General features: G+C 32.5%; 1 protein-coding gene across 1 annotated transcript in view; it reads left to right on the top strand.

Annotated features, from left to right (window-relative positions):
- LOC129217156 (bromodomain-containing protein 7-like) overlaps nt 1–19,381 on the top strand; it is a 34,765-nt gene extending 15,384 nt beyond the window's left edge. Inside the window, exons 11-15 of the mRNA XM_054851417.1 lie at nt 1,224–1,332; nt 5,264–5,435; nt 6,436–6,669; nt 16,279–16,319; nt 16,982–19,381. Coding sequence (XP_054707392.1) covers nt 1,224–1,332; nt 5,264–5,435; nt 6,436–6,669; nt 16,279–16,319; nt 16,982–17,287 — 862 coding nt within the window. The 3' untranslated portion in view covers nt 17,288–19,381. The remainder of the gene's footprint in view (nt 1–1,223; nt 1,333–5,263; nt 5,436–6,435; nt 6,670–16,278; nt 16,320–16,981) is intronic.
- The last annotated feature ends 526 nt before the right edge of the window (nt 19,382–19,907 follow it).

Raw genomic sequence — 19,907 nt, 5'->3', positions numbered from 1 at the left:
GTGGTCAAGTTACAGAGGTTTTCCTTCATTATATAAGATAGGTCCAATTCCGTTCCCGACAAAAGCGGTCAACATAGACAGGTGGTCAACTTACAAAGGTGGTCAACTTTACAGGTTTTACTGTATTAGTTTTGTTTTATAGCAATCAACACTTTAAATTCGCTATTATATGATTTTTCAAAAGAAAAAGATTTAAAAGGAAAAAAAAAATCATATAATAGAACCTCATTAATTTGGATTAACAGGAGATCCAGTCCGTCCGAATTAATATAAGTATGAAGTATACAAAATGGCCAATAAACCGAGCCAAGGTATATAAACTAACAACTGTACACAGTAAAAAATCTTATTTTGAATTCAAAAGAGTGAAATACATAACTTCATAAGGGAAAAATACAAATGCACTATTACATTAACTCTCCTTTTATTTATGCAGTATGTACATTTAAATAGCTGCCCATCTTAAGCAATGTATGGTATAATAGCAGGGGTCTGTCAAGGATTTTTCATAAGGTCCTATTTTTGTGAATTTTATAAAATTTTTGAAAAACCAAATGTTTTTGTGAAGTTTCAAAATGCAAACCAGAAGTTATCCATCAATATAGATTAGATTTCTGGTTTGCATATTCATTTATTAAAAAATAAGTCCATGAAAGATCTGATTTGCTCAGTCGAAATTTTGTGAAGGGTCTTTTTTAATTAATTTGAATTTTGTGAAGGTTCTTTTTTAACTAATTTGAATTTTATGAAGGTTCTTTTTTAACTAATTAGATTTTTGTGAAGGGTCATTAAAAGGACCTACATTTCATCTGGCCAGACCCTTGAACAGGGTTCAGATTAAATGAGGGATTAAATGTGATATGGTTGTGTTTAACTGTTTTCGCGCAGTCGTCATAATTTTTCAAGTGTTGCCATTTCTCAGGTGAAAAAAGGTTGCGAAACTCTGCACTAGAAGACACATTAATTTTATGAGCCTGATCATAGCTTGCCTTTGGGTTAGGAGTGGGTCTACACATTTTTATTTTTTGCTATTCTAGCTCTGTTTTGTGAATAAAATATTCAGTATTTGGGATACTGTGTATGTTTTGATTTCAATGCACATGCATCATATCTTCCAATTTTCATTACATATGTATAACTCTTGTTGCATTGTTTTTTCTGTCTCTGTATATATGTATTAAAATGTATGAATAATAATAATGATTATTGTTATTATTTTATAGCATCACTACTTTTGCAAAAGATTCTGATTATGTTATGAAAATGGTGGATAATCTTTTGGATTCCCTTACCAATGGAGAGCACTCAAAAACTGTTAAGTTGTTGGAAGAGGTAACTCAAAAATAGTTGAGTTGAAATGTATACATTTATATAAATATAGTTTAGTTAATGTAATGAATGTTATATTTTGATGCATTTTATATGTATATTTCTGTGCATGTATTTTATTTTTGTAAATGATTAATTGTTAAAGTTTATATTTTTTTTTTTTTTCTTGAATAGTTTAAAATTAACTAGGTTAGGTATAACATTCAAAATTAGATATTTTTTTTCATTTTTTGAAGGAAAACAGATGGTGCGTTAAATGTTCAGGAATTTCAAAACTTGAAAAGCAAAGAAAATTGTTGTTCATTGATAGCCTTGAGTTAATGTGGATGATTTATATTATAATACAGTAAACTCTCTCTCTCTCTCTCTCCTGATTATCCGCGATTGAATCAACAATCAGAAACAGATATTTTTGCATTAAAAAGCAAATACCAATAACTTTTTTTTGTCAAAAATTTGTAAATTTCAACTCAGTTGTTTTTGTTTTATTTATTTATTGCACTTTCTTCATCATATGCACAGTTATTTCTTAATTGACAAGTTCTGTTGTGCAAAAATAAACGTTATTTATATACTATACATATTTTCACTGTTTGAAGAAAGTGCTATGCATCAATATAGCTATTTTTTGAGAAAGGACAATATTTATCTTATTTATCCCTCATTTTAACCTTTTTGCAGTTTATCCGCAACTTTTATTATCTGCGGCACTTGTGCCATCTAATTCCGTGGATAATCGAGAGTTTACTGTAATTAGTTGGCTCCCTGTTTAAGGACGCTGTATTTAATGACCGTCTTATTTAAAGACGGCTTTTCACGGTCCCGAATGCTCCTCTGTAGTTTTAGAAGCATTCTACTTAAGGACTCATTTAACTTAAGAATGATTTTTTTGTGGTCCCTTGAAAGTCGTTTAGCAGAGAATCAACTGTACTTTCATTCTTATATCTTGTCTCAGTTCCATTACAATTTCATCATCATTGTAAGAGATGCATGTCTGCTGTTAACTTTGGCAAAGTATCCAGGGCTCCCAAATGGTCCGCTTTTCCCGCCAAAGTCCATTTTCTAGAGTAAAGGTCCGCTTTATACCGCTTTTAACATTTTGGTCTGATTAGTCTGCTTTTATACTGATTTTACTTAAAAACCAGAGTTTCAAAAATTTTCATTATATTAAAAGATACTGTGTGCTGAAGTTTTATGCCCAAACATGCGATTGCGGCGCCTTCTTTCTATTGAATCTGACTTTCACGGTTTCAGATTGATATCGTTACTTCTCCTTCAAAAGCTGGAATCCAGCAAATGGAGAGGTTTAAAGGAGGAGTTATGATGTCAAATCCAAGCAGGGTGCTACCAATATTTCTCCAGGGTTTGTACGCCCTTGTAAAACCTTGAAAAGTGCTTGAAAAAAATTTTTTCTTTTCAAGTGCTTGAAAAAGTTTTAAAACCTTGAAAAAAGTGTGAAAGTTTTTTTAGTGCTTGAAATTGGCAGAAAGTCATTGGATTGTGCTTGAATATTTTTCAAGAATATTTCATCAGTGCAATTTTCTGAACTTGTATTCAATATGCAGCACCGCGAAAAATTGCTTTTTTTGTTTCCGAGTTCAATCTTTTTGCATCTTGTTAATATTTTAATATTTTTCTTAATCAGAAGTTATTTTGACATTTTCACCTTAGATTAGCTTATTTTATGTTTAATTTCAATAGATAACAATTATTTTTTTCCGGAACCATGGCAATATCAAACTTTACTTGCTCTTCGCCGAAAATTGCTTGTTGTGTTCCAGTTTTCAATCTTTTTGCATCTTGTTAATATTTTGATATTTTTGGCAATCGGAAATTATTTCCACATACACTACCATAAATTAGCTTATTTTTTGTTTCATTTTAATAGATAACAAACTTTCTTATTTTTGGAACTGTGGAAACGTTGCACTTTCTTGAACTTCGCGAAAAATTGCTTGTGTTTGAGATTTCAATCTTTTTGCATCTTGTAAATATTTTGATGTTTTTGGCAATCGGAAATTTTTTTGACATGCGCCACCCTAGATTAGCTTATTTTATGTTTAAATTTAATAGATAATAATTTTTCTTATTTTTGAAACCATGGCAACATTGCACTTTCTCAAACTTTGGAAAAAATTGCTTTTTGTGTTTGAGATTTCAATCTCTTTACATCTTGTAAATATTTCGATATTTTGGGCAATTGGATGTTATTTTCACATATTCTATTTTCAACTAGCATATTTTGTGTTTAATTTTAGTTATAGTTAGTCAAATAATAAATAAATTTATTTTTCAAAAACATGCCGACAGCCAACGTACTTCTCAAAAATTTGATTTTCGTGTTCGAGATTTCAATCCTTTTGCATCTTGAAGTTTTTTAAATATTTTTGGAAACTGGAAACTATTTTGACGTGTACTACCATGCATTATATTATTTGTTATTTTTAAAAACTGAATTACTTTTGTTTCTTTGTATCCTTATTTATTATCAAAATTACTCATAAAGAGTATTTGTAATTTAAAAATATAGCTCTATGAATCTGAACTTGCACATTTATTGATTACATTAAGTTATTCAGTGAATCAGACTCAAATTTACATTCAGTGTATTTATCACTTAAGCAGCATTAACATATTTTTGGGTGTGGCGACTTCAATGAATATTTTCTTTCTTACTAATTTTTATATATACTTGAAGACGGTTGCAATACTTTAGTGACAGAACAACTAATACATACACATGAAGAAATGATTTGGGTACTAAGTATACTAATAAATGATGTGGCAAACCTCTAATATTTTTGAACTACTTAGTAAGTAGCATAGCCAGAAATTACCCCCTGGTTTGGGTGTTTGGTCATAAACTCTCATAAGTGTATAAACTATCACATTAGGGTTGGATATATGTGTAAAAACCTAGGGCTCTGGGGGGGGGGGAGGAGACCTCCATCCTCGCCTCTAAACCAGTGGCGTGCAGGGGGAGGGGGGCAGGAGGGACACCTGTTGACACAGGCCCGAGCCTAATGGGAGCCCAAGATTGGTGAAATATATGTAGAGTCGTATTTGTAAACTACAGCCTTAAAAATCATTAGTGACGAACCCCAAAATTTCTGTGTACGGCCCTGCTCTAAACTATATTTTCTGATCTTGCAGTACCTTACAGCAAAATGAATTCTATTCGAACTGGTTACGTGAAATTTTTTGTAAATGCTTAGATGTTTACTGTAATAATTGGATCTAAAAGGTTTTAACTAGGCATGCACTGATTTATCAGTCTCTTAGCTGAATTTATAATCAGCCAGTTTTCAGTTGTTAACGAGTAGAAAATTTACTTTTCAGTTAAAAGAACTCTATAAGATTGTTAGTTAAGTGCTTGCTGTCACTCCCCCCCCCCCCCATCTAAATGTTTGTAAATAATATAATTCAATGGTTAAAAAGTTCAGTTGTACAGAAGATGATAAGGAATTGTATAATTAAACATTTTATTATTATGGTTAATTAACAAATTATCTTCACGGTTTTAGCAGCAGGCAGCTAATTTGCTTTTTGTGCTTCCTTGGGTTTAACTATGAATGGTCCTCTCAGGGACCAGACTTTTTAATCCTAACTGGTCCTCTTTAGTCCCCTTTTTGATTGAAAGTGGTCCTCTTTTACCCTTTTCTATGGCTAAAATGTGTTGGGAGCCCTGAATATCCTTTACAGTTTTATTATATACCCTGGGAAGCACTGCACTGTAGCTTGCCACTGTAAGGTTGGTAGGTGAGAAATCTCAGCCTGTTGACAAAAAAATTCCTGACAAACTGATTTCTTTAAAACTGATTTGTTTTCTGCATCATTATATTATGGTAATTATAATTATTTTATGCTTACCATTATATCCAATCTTGTTCACAAAAGTATTTTATGTTTGTTAATTTTAGTTTAATATTTTTAGAAGAAAATACTTAGGGAAGAGGAAGCACAAGCAAGGAAGGCTTTAAAACCTTTAAATGAGAATGAAATAGGAAAGAATTCACCATCCAGCAATAGCAATGGTGATATTGAATCTTTTCAAACATTGGAAGACATAGATCTTGAAATATCTCGCCTTGAACACGCAGGAGCAGGTTGGTTATTTTTTTTTCTTGTACGTTCTATTCTTGTTTTTTGAAAATTGTGTGTATAGTTGGGGGGGGGGGGATTTTTAAAGATTTTTTTTCATTGCACTGATATTTAAAATCTTTGTTTAGTCAAAATCAATCACTTTGTCTAAACAATGTTTTATTAGTTTATTTATTTTAAATGGTCCTTTTATATTCTTTTTTTTTTGAAATAATTTGTGTCTGTTTTAAAATTAATGATAATTATTAGTCATCAAATTATATAAAGTGATTAAAATCTATGATCTTATTAAATGGTTAAAATCAGTCACTATTTTTTTAATTGATTGATTTAAATAATGTGTATCTTGATATAGATTTTGATAAATGAAAGCTAAAGAGGTTTTGTCATTAAAAAAAACCCTTCAAATTTCTCAATTTAATTTTCTGGTCAAATGTGTGCTTTTAGTTTCAATGTATGTGTACATTTTAGCTTCTTGTGGAATGGATTGTATCCATAAAACATGAATGACATATATGTGGCCACTTCAAAAATTTTTAAGGCTTGATCTTTATTTAAATTAAAAGAGTGCATTTTTAATTCAATGAGAAAATTTGTTTTAAAAATGACTCTAAAAGTCAAATTTTCTTCTAATTAAAAATTTAAATTGAATCAAATCCAATCTATTCTGTTTGTTATTAAAATTTATTTTTTTCATAACTTTTTATTTGTTTAATAATTTTTAAATTTATTTTTACAAAATTCATTTTTTTAATGGGAAGTATAATAATTCAATGGAAAATATTTTATTGGCAAAATAGTTGTTTTTGATTTAATTGCTTAGATCCATACAGATTTAGGTCCCCCCCCCTTGAACCATAGTGGTTTATAGTTAGTATTTAATGACATTGTATGAATGTGCATCATTCTTTTAACATTTGGTCTTTTGGTTACCTTAATTGATATGGTGTTTGTGCTATCCTTTTCCTAAAAATTTAGTTTCTAATGCTGAAAATTTTTCTTCAGAGAATTCGTTAGGAGATGACGAAAATAAAAGAGTTGAAAGTGGTGAAAAATCTGAGCGCATTTTGCAAAAGCACAAGCAATTGCTCATTCAGAGGAGAGCAATTCAACAAAAGCTAGACAATGCTACTCAGCTTCTTCAGGACTTAAGAAAAGTTCAAAATGAACGCCTTAGTTCTAATCCTCCTCCTCATATGGCACTTGTTCGAGCACCGTCTAATATAGAACATGATTTAGGTACGCTTTAAGACTATTTCTTGTTTGTAATTTTAAGTGTTTAATTTTGTAATACAAAATATTTATGTGCTTGAAAATTATTATTATATTATTTAAAATACAGGGTGTTTCAAAAAGAATGATTTGAGTTTTAAAAAAATCATATCTATTCAGATTTGAATCCGTTTCATTAAATAAAGGCATTGTTAGAATGGGGGAAATCTTGAGTTTCACGGAGTTTCCGACAGGTGGCTCTACAGTGGTGGTAAAAAAAATTGCATCACCTGCGAAATCAAAATATTTTTAGCATTTATAAGAAATTATGAAATATTTAACGGTTCTTGCATCATATAACACAAATTGGCAGCGGTACATGACGCAAGATACTGCGTAAGATTGCATCATCCTTCTAACTGTATAAAAAAACCAGTTGAACGTTCGACGCATTCATTTACAATCTGGACTTATCAGTTGCAGTATGTCGAAATACGTTCAACTGACACCACAAAGAAAGAGTGTTGTCGTTGCATTGGACAACGTTGCAATGTCATCACGTTCTATAGCAAAAAGAATAAACTGTTTGCAATCGACTGTTATTCGACTACAATAAGCTAAAGAGCACCGGAAGCACATTAAGAAAGAGTGGCAGTGGTCGTCCACGAATATCCAATGTAGCACAGGACAGGTATTTGATACCACTCAGTCTTCGGAACAGACAGCCATCTTCCACAGATCTTAGAACAGCATGGGAAAACAAATCGAGTGCTCACACATCCACGTCTACTATACGAAAACGACTCTGTGGTGCGGGTTTGGTGACACATCGACCACGAAAGAAGCCATTGTTGACCAAAAAAAAAAAGAGAAAGCAGCGTCTATTCTTGGAAAAATCTCACCAAGGACTGTCAATCAATGGAAATCAGTTGTGTTTTTGGACGAGTCCAAATTCAATCTGCATGGGTCCGACGGACAGCACAGTTAGGCGCCGCAAAGGAGAGGAATATCATCCCAACTGCATTCAACACACAGTCAAGCATCCAGTATCCCAGATAATTAAAGGATGTATTTCTGATCAAGGAGTTGGTGGGCTTTAGAGATGAGTTCAGGCTCATTTTTGAGAGCCCGGGCCCACCCGAGTTCGAAAATTTGTATCCGAGCCCGAGTGATATTGTCTCGAACCAAAATCCGAACCCGAAGGAAACTTTCTTGTATCAAAACCCGAGCCTTCTACAGTCTGACATGATCTCTCTCTTAATGAAATATGTTAAGCCAAATGTTCTTCAGTAGCAGAAGTTCCTAAATTTTCTCAAAATGCTCCACTCCAAATGTATTACTCTATGACATATTGCAATAGTAATCGCAAAAAAGACACTATTATTAAGCATTTTTTTTGGGGGGGGGGGGATTTTCACAATGAAAATTTAAATGTTCCTTTCATTTTCTCACAGTAGGAAAATGTTTATTTTCTGTGAATTTGTTTGGAGATTGATAATTGAATATCTTTGCTTGAGTCCGAGCCCAAAACCTATTTTTGGTTCTAGAGCCCGAGCCCACTTCGGGCTCTGTCTGTCCGGCCTGGGCCGAGCCCGTCTCATCTCTAGTGGGCTTCACTTTGTGCAAGGAACAGTAAACACTCTGGTGTATATTGGTATTTTGGAGGAGAAATTGCTTCCTACTATGCGGGATCACTTTACTTCAGTTCCAAACATCATTTTTCAGGATGATTTTGCTCGGTGCCATAGGGCAAAACTGGTAAGTAACAATTTGAAAACCTTTATCCTGCCATTAGACTTAAATTGACATGGGGTTAAGTAATTTTTCTTTCTCTAAACTCACACGCAGGTTCAGGAATTGAAAAATGAACATGGGGTCAGCAGTTTGCCTTGGCCCGGTAACAGCCCCTGTCTAAATCCGATCAAAAATTGTTGGAATAGAATGGGTGTAGAAGTGATGAAACATAAGCGCCAACGTCATTTGCAAAACTCCGGGAATCAATAATTCGTGTCTGGTACCATGAACTCAGTAAAGAAGAATATGTTCAATCACTCATCCGTTCAATGCCCTGCGGATGTCAAGCTGTCATTAAAGCTAGAAGTGGATCAACAAAATATTGTCCAAACATTCCATGTTACTTTTGTTTATTTTTGAACAGAAAGAGTTACAATCAAACCCTCTACTTACTTTTTCGTCGTCCACTTGGCAACGTGGATACACTTCACATTGTACTTGTTACAGTTTTGGTCATGTATTTCCATAAATAAAGTAAACAATTATCGGATTCCTGCTGTTAAATGTTTATTTCATAAGTTTTGCAGAATTTCACATACATTCATCGATTATCGGTCGGCCAAAACTTCTCACATATCCCATTGATGTGAAAATGAAAGGGTGATGCAATTTTTTTGTAACAGCACTGTAAACTCTCTTTCTTCGCCCACCAGTTCAGTGTTTGTGAAAATGACCACTGCACGACGAAAATCGTATTGAGTACTACACGTTGTGAAGTGCAAGTCCGTAACTACTGTTCAGTGTGATTTTCGTCAAGAATAACCTGGTGTTGAACCGCTTGCCCCGATGAGTATTAAAGGATGGTATAAACAACAAAGACACAGGTTTTTTGCGTAAGCAGTCGAAGCAGACATGCTTGCAAAAGTTTGGGAAGAATTTGACTATTGTGTAGACATTAGGGCCGGCTCTAGTAGTTCTGCCCCCATAGGCAATATTAACAAGTGCTGCCGCCCCCATTGAACAATAATAATAATATATTAATAAAATAAATATAATAGTGAAAGTGCTTAAAATTAGAGTTTCTAGTTAAATTCCAAACTGGGCTTTGCCTGTCCAAGTACTGATACACTTTCTATTACCTTTTTTAAAATTAAAGTAGTGCATCTTATGGCACTGAAACAGATATTAATATTTTCAAAACATTTTTATATCAGGCAATTTGCAGCCTCTAAAATTAAATTGAATTTCCAGTTAAATTCTGAACTTAGTTTCGCATATCCTAGCACTGGTACACACTCTAAATTATTTTTTTAGCATTGAAGCAGTGAATCTTAAGGTGCTGAAACAGACATTCATACTTAAAAAAAAAGTTTCAATTTCAAAATTTGCCGCCTCTAAAATCTGCCGCCTAGGTCGCCTACCCCAAGAGCCGGTCCCGGTTTACATATTCCGTGAAGCCAAAGGTGGACAGTTTGAGCACCTTTAATTTTGTATGTAAAAAAACTATCATTATCCATGTAATATAAAATTCATCTAAAGTGTCTATTTTCAATAGTTTTCATATAATACGCATTTCAATTCGGGTTATTCTTTCTGAAACACCTGTATCTCTTGATGCATTATTCTGAGAACATTATAGCTGAAATTCTGCTATTTCTACATTGGGTTTCAGCTAGTTTTTATCTTAGGACATTTACTTTGGAAACAATTGTAGAGGTGAATGTAGTTTATCTTTTAAAAACCATAATTGACAATAAGTGTTGCTTTATGGTATATTATTTCGTCTTTTTCTCAAATATCTCTATTCTGTGTAATATCTAATGTATCCAAGTCAGTTATTTCCAATGTCAAAGAAATGAACGGAAGGATACAAGTAGACCCCAAAAAACGTTTTGAGAGAGGAGCCCTCACTTTTTGCATAGGGCCTTGAAAATAAAAGCCATATCTATTGAAATTAAATTAGAAACAGCAAAAAACATAATTTTTTATTACCAAATTGTATTCAATATTTCATGAACATTACAAAAGATCAGACTTTTGTTTAAAATATGTTTTGACAATAGGCCTATTAGTACAACTTTTTTTGGCACAGATTGAAAACAGATTGATCAAGAAGAAAAAGTGTGAACTTTAAATTGAAAAATTCTTTGTAGTTCACATCATTTTTTTTTTTTTTGCATAAACTCAGAGTATTAATAAGAAAAAGCGTTGGAATTAAAGGGGCATGTCGAAAAATAATTTTGTTAGTTTCAGATTTTGATAGCCCATTCCAAATGTATTTGTGCTTTAGACTTTAGTTGAATTTCGGGACTCCATGGCATTACGAAAACACACGTCGCCGCTTAATCTTCCGACTGCAGGAAGAGGGTGTAAATTGAGTTTCAAGATTCCATAAATACACTAGATAATATCTGAAATCAATTAGGTCTTGTTATCATGGTTGCGGGAACGGAAACCGGTGGTTAGTATACCCGTCCTTGCTCCCTACTTTTTCTTAGAATTCTTAGTGTTGTAACTAGTGGTGTGACATCGATGGCAAAACATCGATGTTTCAAAACATCGATGTTGGAAATTAAAACATCGATGGTATTGATACATCGACCAAAAAACATCGATGTTTTAAAACATCGATCTTTTTGTCAAGACTCAACATACATTTTTCTAGAATACTACACTACAAACTTACATAGACAGGCCGAGGAGTCGGTCACCTTTCTCACCTTTAGTCACCTTTTGAAAATTTGGTTACTTTTAGTCACCTTTTGCAACTTTTGTCACTTTTCTCACCTTTTTTGAAATGCATCTTAGGAATTTTTTTTTTAAATAATTAAATCTTTGATAAGTATCTGAATGGTAGCTTTAACAGTGAAATAAATTTAAAAAATAGCCTTAAATATGCCCCCCCCCCCCACACCTTGTTGTTGTTTAAGAAAAATAGCTATGCTATCGGGAAATCGGGGAATTTTTTTATCGCTTGCAATTGCACCCTATGAGCAGAACCAGTCTTTCTATCCCTTCTACAGATCGACTCGCTCCTTATTTTCGGGAATGTATGTTAAAAGAAGCATGTTTACCCTATTATACTTTGAGCTTTGATGAAACTACCAAGGTCAAAGACAAAAAAGAACTGCAACGAACAAAAAAATATTGGTCTGAAAGCCAATGTTGCATCACAAGAAGGCATCTCAAAACTTTCTTCTTGGGCAAGGCAGTTGGTGAAATTTCGATTGAGAAGCTATGTGAAGCACTTACCCAGAGTAATTATCCATGAATAAATGTCTCATGCTTTCCTTTGGATGGTCCTTATGTTAATAAAAAGGTTTTTAGGTTGTTTGACACTATTATCCTTGAGACACGAGAAAAAAGCCTAATAAATATTGGTACTTGCAGTATTCATACAATGCATAATGCCTATGTCAAAGCATTGCAGTATTTAGGTGAAGAAGCATCTGAACTTCTTCTTAGTACTTATTGCTATTTTGATGGTTGGCCTTCCCGTTATGAGGACTTCGAAGAAGTGCAAGCTCAACTAAATACACCTCATCACAAGTTCCTGAAACACACAACTACCCATTGGCTTATTCTTGGACCTGCAGCAAACAGACTACTGGAACAGTGGGATGCTCTTCAGTATTATTTTTTTAAACATGTGCCTTTGAAAAAGAATTCAGCTATGCAATGCAGGTCATATAAAGCTGTTGCAAATGTTTTAAAAAGACCTTCTATAAAAGCTGAGCTGCATTTTATCTTTTCATCTGCTGATTTGTTTATGCAGTTCACGAAACACTTTCAATGCCAAGCACCTATGATACACAAATTGTACCAAGAAATAGAGACCATTGTTCAAACTTTTATGGCTCGAGTTATAAAAGCCTCTGTCATAAAGAAAATTGATTTTTCAAACGTAGACACGGTTAAACTGTTTGCAGTTGGTAACAGACTACCTCTTGAAGATCTCGTTGTTAGTGGATAGGTGACAGATGAACTGTCAAAACTGAAAGAAAATGAAAAGGTTAAATTTTTAAGAGGTGTTAAAAAGCATTGTGTGACTGCATGCAAGTATGTAATAGAAAAAAGTTGCATATCAAACGGGTAACTGAAAAGTTTCAAATTTTTGGATCCAAAAGAGAGAAGTAAATCTAGAAGCTGTAAGGATTTGATAAAGATTACCAAAATCATGCCTTTTAATGTTCCACTTGATAGGTTGCAAGATGAATGGAAACTTTTGCAGCTGGAAAAAGATGATGAAGCATCCAAAAACAAAACCATTGGTATCTACTGGCAGCAGCACATTTCAAAAAAGGACTCAACTTCCAATGTTCTAAAGTTTCCCAATGTTTCTAAGGTGATAAAAGCTTCACTTGCATTATCACATGGTAATGCTGACATTGAAAGACTTTTTTCCATTTCAAAGCATCTTTTTGGTGAAAATAAGACAGCAAGGACTGATAGATTTTTAAACAGCATACTTATAGTTAAAGACGCTGTAAAAGAATATCCTCATTTGCTTTCTTTACCAATTGGTCCAGAAATGATTAAATGTGCACAACAAGCACACGCAAATTACACAACATACATGGAGGAATGTAAAAGGAAAAAGGATTTGGAATTGAAACAGAAGCAAAAAGAAGAGCAAAAAAGAAAGGATTGTGAAGAAGAAACTAAGAAAATGGAAATATATTAAAACATCTATTGAAAGTGAAACTGTAGAAATCTTTACAAAAAGCATATAGGCTATTTTGGTAAAAGTCAGTAAAAAGAGATAATCCTTTTCTGTTTTCTGAGTTCTTAACAAATTGCTTTTGGTCACCTTTTAGTTACTTTTTTTGTCACCTTTTAGTCACCTTTGTTTTCAAATTTGTCACCTTTCTCACTTTTTTCAAAGGCCATCAGCAGTCTTTGGCCTGCATAGATGATAATCTCTAACAAATGTTTCTTAATGGATCAGGGAATTCTTTTGGCATTGCGTCTAATTTAAGCAATACAAAAGAATACGAACGCCACAAATATATTGAAACTACTGAACTGCAAATCATAAATACAATTTAATAGGAATAATTTCGCAACATCTTGGTACTATAATAAGACAAAAAGTGATAATAAGACATGCAACAATTAATACAAACTAGTTAAATCTGCGGAAAAAATATATCATAGCACTTACAGTCAGTTGTATGATGAGAAAGAGTTGTGTAAATTATATTAAAAGTACAAAATTAATTCTAACAATTATTATTAAGAGCAAGAAATATGTTTTGAACTGTTAGTGCAGTATAATTAAACACAAATTGTGAGTAATTGAGGGACGGTTTGTTGAGGGTAGACGCAGTGGCGGATACAAGTGAGGAGGTCATAACCCCCCCAACCCGCAACAGTATTTGAATGTTTGCTCGAAAAAATAAAAAGCTTGAACGAAACTATAAGTGTATACAAGGAGGAGAGGGGATCATGGGGATCATGAATCCCTTCCTCTCATCAAAATCTGCGGCAATACTTAGTAATCTGTTTCAAGGTTCATTGTATTTGAGTAGTGAAAATGACTGCTTGAAAAAAAAAGCCGGACCTAAACCATAATAAGAAACAGTAAATAGTTCTTGATTTGGGGGGGGGGGAGGGGTATTAACTGTCACTTTTCTATTTATAGCATATGTATTTAAAATATGTAGACAATAAAGATAGCTTTTCTTGAGACAGTTAATCTGTGGCGCTGAGTTCGGGAGCCAGTATAATGAAAAGTAATAACGTAGTGTCTGACGCCCGTTTGCTTTTTATAAGCAACAAATTTAATCAACGATAGTTTTTGTAAAACCATATCCAAAGCTACAGGCATCGCTTCAATCGATAAAACATTTGAGTCCGTAAATATTTTTTGTTCTGTAAAGTCTCTTTAGATTAGAATTTCTTTCTGTTATAATTTTTAGATATTTCAGTTTTTAGTCGTGCTGAGTTTATTTTTAAATGTGCTGTAAATAGTTAATTAGTTTAAATCAGTGTTTAGGATTTATTATCGTGCAAGAAATGTAAACTTTTGAGTGTCTTGTTAGCGCAAAACCTCATTATACATAGGTTCTTGCAGGGGTGCCCACCTAGGCAATGGCGGATACAAAAAGAGGGTCATAGGGGTCATGACTCCCCCCCCCCCCCCCCCAAAACGTCGACAATATTATCCGTTCACATTGTATTCAAACACTTTATTGATAAAATGTAAATGATTTCAGTTTTTGTTTCAGTTTTTGAATTATTTTTGAAAGTAAATACTTGAAATACTACTTCTTTTAATTGTTTATAAAATTTATTCGTGAAGTTTTTGTCTTATTCGGTGCCATATTCCTGACCGATGTGGTATTTTTTAAACACCTAAGCAGTTTCAGAAATTTTTCTTACCAAAAACCATAAGTTTATTCATGGAGGAGGGGTGAGGGTCACTCTTTAGCATGAGCCCCCCTAAAATGTTAGTCTGTATCCGCTCCTTGGTAAGCGATAAGTAACCCCAAATATTTGGTGTTTAAGCGCATTTCTCTTTTCGCTGACTATTCCACCAGGCAGAGAAAAAACAAAAGTCGCCATCACTATCAAATACTTCGACACAACTTTTAACAGTTCTGAATTTGTACAGTTATAATATTCACCGTAGTAATATATAGGATTATCCTTTTGTTTAAGAATTGGAGTTCCGAAAACTTCGAAAGTAAAACATTGATGTTAAAAACATCGATGTTTTAACAAAAACATCGATGTTTCCGAAACATCAACATCGATGTCGCACCCCTAGTTGTAACCCCTACGTCAGTTCCAAGAATTTCCAGTTCAACTTGGCGACCATAGCTCTGAATGTCAGTTTTTTTTTTTTTGAAGCACCAGTTTTCATTCTATTTACACTTGTTTTCCTTGCCATACCTAAAAATCGCTCCTCGAGTGTCCAATCTTGACTAGTATTCTATTATCTTCGGTAGCGGAAACCCTGCTATAGACAAAAAAACGCAATGATTTAACTGTCAAGGAAAAGACTGACATTTTTAAGCACTTTGACAATTTCACCATGATGAATCAAGGAAATGCTGCAGCACAGTTAAAAAATTCTCAGTCTTTATTTGGTAAATTACTAAAAAATTGCGATGAGATTGAAAATGAAGTGAAGCTGAATAAAAGTTTAAACAACAAGCAAAACCATGCTGGAAAAGATGGTGAAACTGAATTTGCTTTGAAACTGATTTACAAATGTCAGGGAAAAGGATACGCAAGTCAACAGCCGTGTAATACGGCATAAAAAAAGACAATCTTGCTTGAAAAATGGGGAAAAAGGCTTTGTAAGGCTCGGACAGACATTTTAATCCATGGAAAAAACTGCTTTTCCTTTCTACTAATTTACTAATTTAGTATTTAAAATTGCATTTAGTTGACTCATTGCTGTTTTAATTTGCAGTTGTAAAAATGAATGTTTCTTATTTGAAAAAAAATCATGTTGTGTCTAGTCTTGGATTCTTTTCTGTTATTGTTATCAATGGGTTATTATCAAATTGTATTTGTCCCAAAGTGACCACATTAAGCGGCGCCTACAGTATTTATAGCAATACATTGCTGACTTTTATTTTGGATTTTATTTTTAAATTCCCTAATTGGAAAATTTTCGTGCACGCTTAAGACTGTTTTCGACATCTCTTCAGACAACAAAGCAAAAATATGAGCATTATTTCTTGAAATATTGATGATTTTACTTTTCTCATATAATTCTAAAATATAGAGCTAGTATAGCTTTTAATGAAGCTGAGAAGCATTTCTAAAGAAAGCAGTTAATTTTATTATGTCTAATAAATAAAAATTTTGACTTCAAATTTTAATGATACATTTCTTGTCGTGTATTATACGTTACGCTATGCTATAAATGTTTTTTAAATTTTTCAGCTGACAGAGTAACAAAAAAGCTTGCAGATGTCTCTTCTCAGGTAAGCTTCTGCAAATGTTTTTCTTTCTTTTCTGTAGAAATTTAAGGAATTCTATGATTTCATTATTTTTCCCTCTGTTTTTTGAATAAATAATATTTTCTTTTAAACGCTGGACATGTACTAATCTTGTTTTGAATGGCTTTAAAGTGAATGATAGAATACATTTTTGAAATATTAATTTTTAAGCTTTAAAATTTTTTTGGAGAGTTAACAATGAACCAGTATGGTTGCTAAGGGGCTTGTATAAATGTGCAAGACTCAATGTAAATAGTTTCGACATCGCTTGCTAGGCCTATTGTAACACCTATCGAGGGTTCTCACCAGGGTCGCCAACTCCAGGGGTGCTCCGGTGCTCGAGCATTGTATACTTAGTGCTTTTATATTCATTGCAGTTGAAACTTGTACTAAAGTGCAAATATACAGATATACTCTTAATATTATTTTCAAAATTTGTGAAATGATCTATATAATGCCAAAACCTGTGCAACGCAAAAGCTCTGGTCCCAAGTTGTGTATTGTAACGGTCTTCTACTGTACTAAAATTTGAATCAAATGTTCTTTTTCCATCCAGAAAAAAATTTATTGCATTAGTTCTGTCATTATGATTTCAGAAAAAAGTAATTTAAAATGTTTCAATTCTTATTCATTTATACATTTTGCAGCTTCTTCCAGACAACATTGTCAGTGTCGAAGGAATTAGAAAGGCAATGGGTATAACATATCGTTCTCCCAATACTACGAATTTGAAAAACATTAAGAAGTCTGAAGCAAATGTGCGAAGCAATGATGCAGACAGACTTGCTGGTGATGTATCAGTTCTTAGAGATGAAACTATTCTAGATCATCACTCTCCTCCGGATGTATCATCTGACGACAGAATGAATCACCAAGATTTAGATACTGAACTTCGTGAGTTCTTGGAGACTGGTCCTATCTTAAGAGTTTGTGATTCTCCTACAGGATCTTGAGCTAACTATCTCTTCAAATCTTAACTCATATGAATACGTTCTTGTTCCTGCCATTTGATTTTAAATGACAAGTACAACTGGTTGCAGCAATATACCATGTTGGGAGGTCCTAACCATGCGTTAGGACTACGAGTCAAGGAAAAAAAAGAGTTGTAGCTATAAAAAGAGTTTACATAGCTCTTTTATTTTATTATTATTATTTTTTTTTTTTTGTACTCAATATTGTAAAAAGCAAAGATATCATTAATTTTATATCATTTTGTCATGGTTTTAATGGCATATTTTGGTTTTTAATGAACTGTTTTATAATTCATGAGGTAGTCTTTGTCCTGTATTTATTCTTTTTATACATGTTCATGTTTGATGTTTCTCTCTTTAGAAATTAGAGTGATATTCATATTTCAATTCTGTAATGAGGGAGAGGGGAGGTGTTAGTTCAGACTGTCTTCAGGTCCTGAAAATGTCCTGTTTAAAGATAAGGAAAAAGAGCAGTTATAAAATTTTGTGTGCAGTCATTGGTATTTTTTTAAAAAATTGATTGGATTTTTAGCAATTGAATGATATTTCTTTCCTTTTATTTTGCCTTTCATTTGCAAAGATAAATGATTGAATGATTGACAGAGAAATAAAAAAAAAATGATGCAAAGGAGAAATGAAATAATATTTAAGGAGTAGAAAGAAAAAAAAAGGGGGGGCACTTAAGAAAAGTTTTTGTTCAAATGAGCACTTAATTACTTGACCAGAATTAAATTCTATCTTCATAAATGCTAACTGCTAGAAGGTTGAAATTTTGGATTTTTTTTTTTTTGCTTCTGCAGATTCTAATTAAGAGAAGGGATAGCTAAGAACTATTTATTAAAAGATAGGGCTTTATAAACATGAATCAGATATGTGCTTCGTTTTTAAGAAAGCATTTAAAAGAATTACTGTACTCGGGACTTCTCTAGTCATTCCCCCTCTCCTTCCCAATTCAAATGTGTTTTTAGTGAGAAAGACATGTAAATTATTTTTTTTTCTAATTCTGATCAAAAGGTGACAAATTTAGGAGTAAAAAGCAAGGATTTCATTTATCAAAAAGAAAAACATGCTGGGTATTGCACCCTTTAAAAAAAATTTCGGAACATCTCTGACTGGTATATGTTTTCCTTGTTTAAAAATCATTCCACTTTTACTTTTTAGTAATTTGTATATTCACTTAAATTTTAAAACTTTCGAGCTACTGCATGAATAAAATAAGGTAAAAATTTCATTAAGATGCAGTCGACAACAGTTGAAAATAAAATTAATATTTGCATTTGCATATAAGTTTTTGTATAATTAAATTACAATATCCTTTCACTTATCAAAATATTTCTACACCTTGTGTATGTATGTTACTATTATTGCTAACTTTTGTTGCTTATAAGCTATACTGTATGACAAAAACTATAGTAATTAGTTGTTTGTAATGGTTATGAATTTATATTCAATTATTTCAGTAGATACACAAACTAATTTATTTTTCAGAGTAAACTTAAAAATTATAAATTATTTAAATTGATCTACGTTTATTTGAATGCATTAATTTTATAAGATTGTAATAATTATCCATAATTTTTAGTCTTGTGTATTCACCAAAGCTTTTTCAATTGTTAAAAAAATACTGTGTTTATGTTTTGTGCTACTAATTCAAGCACATTATACATACATGAAATTTTAAAGAACTTTCTGTAAGTAGGATTTTTAATCTCTAAAACAATTAAAATCTCTTCGTTTTTTTTCTTATTACTTCATTATATGCCAAAATCATTTCATCATTGTAAATTTATGTTTTACAATGCATTTATATAAAAAATTATAAGCGTCTGAAACCAGTTTCAAGCATTATATCAAAAGTTACTTGAACATTTTCACAGACAAAAATATTTTTGTATTGAAACTTCTTTAATCAAAAACATGCACTTAAATTGACATTGAATGACATGAAGAAACAGTTAATTTTTAATTCAATATTTAATAACAGTTGTAAAGTTTTTTGTGAAAACTTTTCTATTTAAATTATATATGTAATGAAGTATTTATAAGCAGATTTATATACTGTATCTTGCAAAATTATGGTAAAATAAAGTAAAAATGTTTAAAATGATTCAATAAATTCCTTTTTAAAGTATGAAGTGTTTTGGCCTTTCATATGCTGCTGCTTTTTTGTACTTTGCTATTGCTTTTATAAAAGATAGGTAAATATTGTTGTAGTCCATGTGTCAAGGCCAAATGACTTTCCCACACTCCACCCTTTTCCCCTTTGGTTGTCATGGTTATGGCACTATGAATTTTTTTTCCACATTTTAAAATAACCTGTGGAAAAAGTTCATAGTGCTGTTACCATGACAACTATCAAGAGAAACCAGTGGAGAGTGGGAAAGTTATTTGGCCTTGACTCGTTGATTCTAAATAGATGGACTATGCAGTTGTTCCCAAAAGGGGCAATTACGCTCCTCAAGGCGGCAATGAGTATTTAAAAGTTTTTTAAAACATGATAAAAAGTCAGAGAATAACGAAATCGCAAACAAACACAAACTGATTGTTCAGAGTTCAAAGGAGAAATCGCAAGTTAAAAAAGAAACAAAATATTGTTGTTTCT

The sequence above is a fragment of the Uloborus diversus genome, chromosome 2, assembly GCF_026930045.1.
Source record: "Uloborus diversus isolate 005 chromosome 2, Udiv.v.3.1, whole genome shotgun sequence".
Taxonomy (NCBI): Eukaryota; Metazoa; Arthropoda; class Arachnida; order Araneae; family Uloboridae; genus Uloborus; species Uloborus diversus.
The sequence above is the reverse complement of the archived record's forward strand: the minus strand, read 5'-3'. Positions and strand labels throughout refer to the sequence as shown.